Source organism: Melitaea cinxia, chromosome 10, assembly GCF_905220565.1.
Source record: "Melitaea cinxia chromosome 10, ilMelCinx1.1, whole genome shotgun sequence".
In the NCBI taxonomy this organism is placed as follows: domain Eukaryota; kingdom Metazoa; phylum Arthropoda; class Insecta; order Lepidoptera; family Nymphalidae; genus Melitaea; species Melitaea cinxia.
In genome coordinates, this window is record NC_059403.1 from 4,574,813 (window position 1) to 4,584,209 (window position 9,397).

The window sequence follows — 9,397 nt, forward strand, 5'->3', positions numbered from 1 at the left end:
TTATAAGTCCGCATATAATAGGCGTCAAGTGCGGGCGCCAGGGGTCACTCCCGTCAGTGGGAGGGTTCATCGAAAACCCATTGATCGGTTACCGCCCGCTTAAACCGGGCAGCCCCCGGCCAATTAGGTACCGATCCGCCTCGTCGTGGATTTGCTTCTTTAGGGTGTAGGAAGCACTAGTAAATCTAGAAAGTTCACGTCGTTACCAACCACACCTGGACCTAAGCAGCAATTAAAAATACACACCAAAAACCCACTTTTCATGCGTTTATCGACATGGAATGTCCGTACAATGAGGACAGGCTTCCCAGACACCAATGGAAGCTCAAATGGCGCTGACGACCTGCGCAAAACTGCCTTAATCGATGTCGAGCTCAAAAGACTTAACATAGCGGTTTCCGCACTGCAAGAGACCAGACTACCGGACGAAGGCTCAATACGCGAGGCCTCATATACATTTTTCTGGAAGGGAAGGGACTCTACTGCCGCACGTGAGCATGGCGTTGGTTTCGCAATCCGCAATGATCTCCTTTCCGCAATGGAAACTCCTCGAGGAATTTCGGAGCGCATTATGGTGTTGAGGATGCGAAGCAACTGCGGCTTTGTTACTTTTATTTCCGCATATGCCCCAACACTAGTTTCACCTGACGAAGCCAAAGACCAATTTTACGACCAACTCACTGAGACGGTACGTGGCGTAAGTTCTAGTGACAGGCTTTACATCTTGGGTGACTTTAACGCCCGGGTCGGCCAGGACAGCTCTGCTTGGCCCGATTGTGTGGGTCCCCACGGCATTGGAAAACTCAACGAGAACGGACAACGTTTACTTGAGTTCTGCTCGAGCCAATTGCTGTGTGTGACCAATACTTTCTTCAAGGGTAAGCCTATGCGTAGGGTGTCCTGGAAGCACCCTCGCTCTGGTCACTGGCACCAGCTAGACCTAGTCCTCACCAGAAGAAAAGACCTCCGCGAAACCATTCACACGCGTACATTCCACAGCGCTGAATGTGACACTGATCATTCCCTAGTAGTAACACGTGTAGCCCTGATCCACAAAAAGATTCATTCGTCCAAACCACCTGGTAAGAAGAAATTAGACCTTCCTAAAACTAGGCATGACGATTTGATTCGTGATTTTGAGGATTTGGTACGTAAGGAGACTGAAACTTGGAATGTAAATGCGACCGTCGAAGACGAATGGAGCAATGTCAGAACTCTTCTCACGGAAACAGCTGCCAAAGCTTTCGGCTATCAGAGAGCTAAATCTCAAGACTGGTTCACTGAAAATATAGAGCAACTTTCACCCTTGCTTGACTCTAAACGCGACGCTGCTCTTGCTCACCGTCTGAATCCTAATCCAAAGACGCGCGAAGAGCTTACAATTTCTAAAGCAGCTCTTCAACGCAGCACACGCCACTTTGCGAATGTCTATTGGACCAATATTTGCCACAACATCCAAGCGTGTGCAGACTCAGGAAACTTCAGCGGTGTGTACTCTGGTATAAAACAGGCCATCGGCCCAGTTTCCAAAAAGACAGCTCCCCTTAAAGAAGCTGATGGCTCTGTTATAACAGATCGTCATCGACAAATGGAACGTTGGGTAGAACACTTCACCACTCTCTATGCAACTCCAGTCAGCATCGAACCGGAGGCTGTTCAGAGCATGCCTAAACTGGATACTTGGAGTCAATTAGACGACCTACCTACTATAAGGGAATACCACATTGCTGTAAAGCAGCTTAAGCGCGGTAAGAGTCCTGGTAGTGATGGAACCCAAGCAGAAATACTCAAACTTAAGTGCGTGTCACCTATTCTGCACAGTCTGCTGTGTAAGTGCTGGGAGGCGGGGTGCGTGCCTCGGGATATGCGTGATGCCAACATCATCACACTATACAAAGGGAAAGGGGATCGCGGCGATTGCAACTCCTACCGTGGCATTTCCCTTTTGAGCTCAGTCGGCAAGCTATTTGGACGTGTAATATTAGGAAAGCTCCAAAAACTTGCAAATCGCGTATATCCTGAGGCACAGTGTGGTTTTCGCCCCCGGCGTTCCACAGTCGATATGATTTTCTCCCTTCGCCAATTACAGGAGAAGTGCAGAGAGCAGAAAACGCCATTGTACGTGGCGTTTGTTGACTTAAATAAGGCCTTCGATACCGTCAGCAGGGAGGGTCTTTATACTGCACTGAAATGCATTGGGTGTCCACCGAAACTCTTGAGCCTTGTTCAATCCTTTCACGAGGATATGAAGGGCGCTGTAGTTTTTGATGGCCAAACGTCTGATCGGTTCGAAATGCGTAGGGGTGTCCGTCAGGGCTGCGTGTTGGCTCCTACCCTGTTTGGTATATTCTTTTCGATTATCCTAAGAACTGCTTTCGGCGATAGCCAACAGGGTATCCACCTTCATACAAGAGTAGACGGAAAGCTATTCAACATCTCACTGCTTCAAGCTAAACAAAAGCGTCATGATCTTTTCGTTGACTCTTTGTTATTTGCCGATGATGCAGCTTTTGTGGCAAACTCAGTTCTCGAGCTTCAAACAATCATGGACAAATTTTCCAAAGCATGCACTTTGTTTTCCATGTCCATAAACCCCAAAAAAACTGTGGTTCTAGCGCAAGGCAGTGCAGAAATACCTGCAATAATGCTGGATAGCACTGCTTTACAAGTGGTTGATAGGTTCTGCTACCTGGGATCGACTGTCTCGAACAATCTCTCTCTAGAAGCAGAGATCAATACTCGCATCGGAAAAGCGGCGACTACGTTCGGGCGGCTCAGTACAAGAGTGTGGAACAACAAACATCTTACCAACAGGACCAAGATGATAGTATTTCAGGCCTGTGTTTTGAGCACGCTCTTGTACGGAGCGGAGACGTGGACGTCCTATGCGAAGCAAGAACGTCAGATTAACACTTTTTATATGCGCTGCCTACGGAACATCCTGGGTATAAGTTGGAAAGACAGAGCGACCAACGAGAGGGTTCTACAAATTGCGCGGATGCCCAGTCTAACTGCCATGCTAAAACAGCGTCGGCTGCGTTGGTTGGGGCATGTACACCGGATGGACCCCTCTCGACTTCCGCGGCAGATCATGCTTGGCGCAGTTGCGAACGCAAGGAGGGATGTTGGGAGGCCTTTGCTCCGTTTTAAAGACTGCGCCAAGCGCGATATGGTCGCTTTTAACATAAATCACAACAGCTGGGAAAAGTTAGCCGAGAACAGAGACCAATGGCGTAAGAGCGTGAAGGATGGTCAACAACATCACGATGAAGCCTGGTTTGGACTCTTATCGGACAGGAGAAACAAAAAACACCAGAACAGCGACATCAGTGACACTAGCACATCTTTTCCTTGTTCGGTGTGTGGTAGAATCTGCCGCTCCCGTATCGGCTTGTACAGCCATCAGAAGAAATGCTCTTCAGACACCGCTTAAATCGTCTGGAATAGACGTAGGGGCCTATGATGATGATGATGATATCCTTTTTTAACCAAATTACAAAAAAGGAGGAGGTTCTCAATTCGGCTGTATTTTTTTATGTATGTTACTTCAGAACTTTTGACTGGGTCGACCAATTTCGACAAATATTTTTTAATCGAAAGGTGGTGTGTGCCAATTGGTCCCATTTAAATTTATTTGAGATCTAACAACTACTTTTCGAGTTATATGTAATAATGCGTTTTTACTTGACGCTTTTTTCGTCGACCTACATTGTATTATACCGCACAACTTTCTACTGGATGTACCGATTTTAATAATTCTTTTTTTGTTAGAAAAGAAATATCCTTAGCTTAGTACCATGATAAGGAAACCAGGATCTGATGATGGGATCCCAGAGAAATCGAGGGAAACTCTTGAAAATCCGCAATAATTTTTTACTGGGTGTACCGATTTTGATAATTTTTAATTTAATCAAAAGCTGGTGTTTATCCTGTGGTCACATATAAATTTTATCGAGATCTGATAACTACTTTTTGAGTAATCTTTGATAACGCGTAGTTACTTGACTATTTTTTCGTCGATTTACGTTGTATTACTCGTCGATGTAATTGAAGTCGGTTTTTTTTTCGTTTGCGAGCAAACACAATTATGTCCACTGTATAATCTATAGCAATATTAAAACTCATAAAATGTACCACAAAGGAGGATTAGTCAAGAAAATAAAAAAAACAAACACGACCGGAAGTAAAACATTCCCAACATTAATCACAAACGTTTTAATTTACGTACAGATAAATACAATTGATTTTTTTTATCTCACACTTGTATCATTCACTACTACTGTTTTTTATATACCTTCTCAAGCATGTATCATAAGCTTATCAAAGTTTTTAGCAAAAATTCTAAGCATATCTGTTTGTATATCAATTTTCCCTTTTATATTGTGTAAGGTAAGCAAACGATCACGAATTAAATTTCTTGATTTTTAGATTGATTTGATTGCTTAATGATTGATATTGATATACTGAGGTAGGACACTGCAAGAATTATCGTCCAAAAAATTTGGCACAGCCCGACGAGACAATAACCTCAACATTACAAATATCACAGCTAAATAAAAGGGAGATATAGCTCCGGGATAGGATCGGGGTTAGAGTCGACAACGCGCTTGCGATGCTCCTGGTGTTGCAGGCGCACTGTACGTTTGCTTGCCAAAACTTGCAAAAACAATCGTTTTAGCCTGTAATGATAGTATGTACAGATGTTTGTTGTAGCTTGGACCCTAGTGTTTGTTACAAGTGTATTTCCGGAACATCTGAGATAAGATTTTATCCTAACAGAGCCATTTGATTTTAATGCGTTTACGAGTATTTACTTATTACGTTAAATCAATATTATACTCAAGTAAAGTTAGAACGCATGACTAGTCGCTACTGAAACAAGATGACAATAAAATGATTCCCACGCTAACTCACGGATTCGCCTTGAAACACACATAAGGGATTTCTGTGTTACAGTTTAAATAAAGAAAATACAGGTTGTAAGAGAAAAATTTGACCGTGAATTTGTAAATAAACCGTAAGTACAGAGAATAATTTGAAAATGGAAACGATGTTGTTATAATTCTTTAGAAATATTTTTATTATAAAAAATAATTAATAGTATTTGTATTGGGCTCGATTTTCCGCATTTAGACGCAAAGGTGGTCCATTATGCGTGAAAAGTGGGCTGACTAGTTCAGCCAGCCCAGCTCCTTCCAGAAGCTCAGAAGCCTCCTGGGGCGTTCACAGGCTTCTCGGATCGTCCAATAATTAATAGTATAAAACCTTTTTGCTTTTTAACTAATTTTAATAAGACTTCTACAAACTATAGCTACGTACCTATATCATCATCATCATCATCATCATTATCATCATTTCAGCCTAACAAATTCCACTGCTGGACATAGGCCTCCACAAGTTCGCGCCAAAAATGACGAACTCACGTATTTTGCCCATAGTCCAGGCGGGTTGGTGACCGACGTACATAGATACAACAAAAAGTTTATAATTTTGTACATCAAATGCCAATAAAACTATTATTAATATTTATTATTACTAGGTTTATGTTGATAAAATACTTAGAGAAAAGATATCAATCAAAACTCTGCAATAATATTTAATTTAAATCCGAATAAGTTACCTAAATAATTATTTTAAAATATTTTTAACAAATTTATATAACACACGTTAATTTGGTCTATATTTCACATTTATGGGTAATAAATCAAACAATGGCATTGAAGCATATTAGTCATTCTAGCTCACAAGACGCTCGCCGTACAGGATCTTAGACTAACCTATATTTATATGCAAAGTATAATTAACGCCTCTAAAGCCTGCGAATTTGGCACGGTTCATAATCTTATTAATATAGTAGGTCACATACATGCCCACGTCCGTTTTGACAAATGGTACAACTGCTATCGTATGATGGCCTCGGTTAGACGTGACTCGCCCACTGATATTCGCTATGGGCAAAGCTATGAGTTTTGTTATTGCATATCACTGTAATGCATGTGGCGAAATAGTGTAATGCAAAACGGTATATCGATTAGATAGTTATCGATCGGATTATCGATCGATAACTATCTAATTTAAACATTCTAGCTCGATTTATATATTTAACTATTTTCCAAATGCAATTATTTCATAAATGTATCACATAAACGAAGAGGTTTTAATAAAATTAAATTTTAAAAATATTTTAAGCAGGTGATGGTTGTATGTAATAAAGAGCAAGCAGTCTTACTAGCTTCTGCGCGCGACTTCGTCCACGTGGAACTTTTAAAGGGGAACAATTCTGTAATATATGATTTTTGCGAAAGTTTAACAGTTCACGCAGCGCACGCAGCGGAAGTTCTCAAAAGGAAAAAAAAAACTATTTTGAAACATTCTTCATTGGTGCTCCGCTCCTAATGGCCTCAGCGTGATGATATATAGCCTATAGCCTTCCTCAATAAATGGGCTATCTAACACTGAAAGAATTTTTCAAATCAGACTGGTAGCTCCTGAGATTAGCGCGTTCAAACAAACAAACAAACTCTTCAGCTTTATAATATTAGTATAGATTAGGAGAATATAACATATCGACCAGGTTGTAAATTTTTGTTAGTTGATTTTTGTTAAAAAATTCCATTCACTCGTTTTTTTTTTAATAAGATATCGTCTACATCAAGGCAATATATATAAAGATAAAATTCTTTGGCAAATAATTGGCATTAATACATTAATTTTCGACCAAATTTGATTACCTAAAAAGGTTATAGTGAGTCAATCTTAAAAGATAGATATACTGTCGCGGACATTTTTTTTTTTTTAGATCATTTAAAGAGGAATAATTCTTTCATACATATTTTTTGGGTAACTTGAACCGTTCACGCAGCGCACGCAACGGAAGCCTTCAAATATGAATAGGTAATTTTCCCCGTTTTTGCAACGTTTTCCACGGATTCTTCGGTCCTATTGATCGAAGCAGAGCACGCTATTATCATCTCTTTATCGAGGAAGGCTTTAGCTGGGAAGGCTTTAGCTTCCTCGATAAATAGACTATCCAACAAAAAAATAATTTTTCAATTCGAACCAGTAGTTCCTGAGATTAGCACGTTCAAACAAACAAACAAACGCTTCAGCTTTATAATATCAGTTTAGATTAAATGCTTGTGATGAATGACGTATTTATTTAGATAAGGATTAATATCATGTTTATAGAAACACCTTCGCAAATAATGCAATATTTTAGAACAAATTTGGTTAGTATAAAAAAGGTTATAGAGCCAACCTTTAAAGATAGACATGTGCTGTCGCGGACTTTTTTTTTAGAACTTTTAAAGGGAGACAATTTTGTCATATATGATTTTTGCAAAACTTTAACTGTTTCCGCGGCGCACGTAGCGGAAGCTCTCAAAAGGAAAAAAGAACCCCTGATTTTGAAACATTCTTCATTGGTGCTCCGTTCCTATTAGGCTTAGCGTGATGATTTATAGCCTATAACCTTTCTCGATAAACGAGCTATCTAACACTAAAATAATTTTTCAAATCAGACCAGTAGTTTCTGAGATTAGCGCGTTCAAGCAAACAAACAAACTCTTCAGCTTCATAATATTAGTATAGATTTAACAGTACAACACAGTAATTACAGTAATGTATAAATGTTACATTAATTTTAGGCGATAACTACATTCAAGATTACATGCACTTATAACATACAATACTAGTTGCAGTGAAGTACCGATGCATGTTTAAAAAAAAATTAAAAATTATGGAATAACAAAAGCACGGGCATTATAAGCCTGTGGATATATCACTTACATAAAAAAAAAAAAACTAGAACTTAAGATATTGTTGTACAATACAATATTTAAAAAAAAAACGAGCGTGCTTTTGACCACACGACTGAAGTAAAAATAGGCCTGCACTATGTCTTAGATGTACGAAACGTAACTGGCTATGAGAGAAAGAGAGAAAGAAAATGTATGCTTGCACCTCTCTCTCTTGCTCCGTTCCCCTCGCCCCATCAACTTTTCAGAACCCTCTCATCACGCATTATCTAGCTAACTGCCCAAGTCAAGCGTACGTAAAAAAGCTTTACTTCAAAAGATCAAAGAATTAAACAAAATCAATTTGTAACAAAATAATAAAAACGCCCTACACTTAAGCTTACTTTGCTGACAAAGTAAAAACAGTCAGTCAGTCTAGTACTGACAGTCGAATACCTAGATAGCATTTTGTAACAAGTTTTTTCAGGAGATACTATTAAGCAGTATTAACTCCAATTGACAACACTAAAGTTGCGTTATATAATTCTTTCCAGTAAATTTATATAATATTACAGATATATCCATTAAGGTTCGTTCGAGTAAGGCCATGCCCGAGGCATTTGTACTGGAATGGCTATGGAAACTGGCAACTGTGACTAACGAGGTTTTAAACATTTTTACTTTATATTAGTACCTTTAGGTGTAAGGTGTAATGGAACTGGGTCGACTCTTCTCAATTCCGTGATATTTAATAATACGTCAAAACCATGCAATCTCTGAAACGAAAAACGGATGATTTATATTTAAGCCATTATTTATTTGTAAGCCATTAGAATACGAGGTAAACTTAATAGTCAAATCAGCTAATAAATAAGTTTCATAGTCATGTTATTTATGTATTATATGTATAGAGATAGGACCAAGCCTCTAGACGATCATGGTCACACGGACGGCCACGGAGATACTGCTGTGTGGCTACGGCAATAAAGAATATAGCCACCCCCTCTCTTCCGTGGGTGTGTGATACAAATCAAATAAAAATCCTACAATTGATTACAAGTTCATTAATCTTCAACACATATTCGCTTTGCGAATTCTATGGTTAGGTCACGAAGCGACCTTCACGTCAAAGTCCAAGCACGACCACCGATAAGCTTCTGATATAATCTTGTTGATACGGTTTTGAAATCTCATTAATGCTCGATTAATGAGATTGGGTCTAATCCACTTACACATACATATACATATCTTTAAGATATTAAACTTAATAAGACGACAAGGTCATTGTTTGCGATGTTTTTTTTTTTTTTTTTTTTATTTAAATTTTAACATCCATAGGCTCTTGAGTGCCCATGCCTTTTTTTATTTAAATTTTAATTTTCAAGTATTGAGGCGTATTATTTTCAACATTGCATTCGAATTACGAACTAAAGCTTATTTTCTCTATTTCGATGGTGAGTCCAAAACTGACCGTGAGAGATATATATATAATTATATAATAATAATAATTAGAATAATTATTAGAATTAAATTAAATAACAATAACTAGAATAATCACTTACGACTATGGTTTTTTTTTTGTTTTCTACATGCTCCATTAATTTTATAATGCACTACATGCTTTATAATTTACATTGTGTGACTTACATTGTTAATTTACC

At 38.9% G+C, this 9,397-nt stretch overlaps 1 protein-coding gene across 1 annotated transcript; it reads left to right on the forward strand.

Moving 5' to 3' along the window:
* The first annotated feature begins 292 nt into the window (after window positions 1–292).
* LOC123657186 lies at window positions 293–3,433 on the forward strand. The gene has a single exon (XM_045592765.1). The coding sequence runs from the start codon at window positions 293–295 to the stop codon at window positions 3,431–3,433; it is 3,141 nt and encodes a 1,046-aa protein (XP_045448721.1).
* The last annotated feature ends 5,964 nt before the right edge of the window (window positions 3,434–9,397 follow it).

Excerpts from the sequence above, each read along its gene's own strand:
- LOC123657186 (XM_045592765.1), top strand. The coding sequence starts at position 293 with ATGAGGACAGGCTTCCCAGACACCAATGGAAGCTCAAATGGCGCTGAC.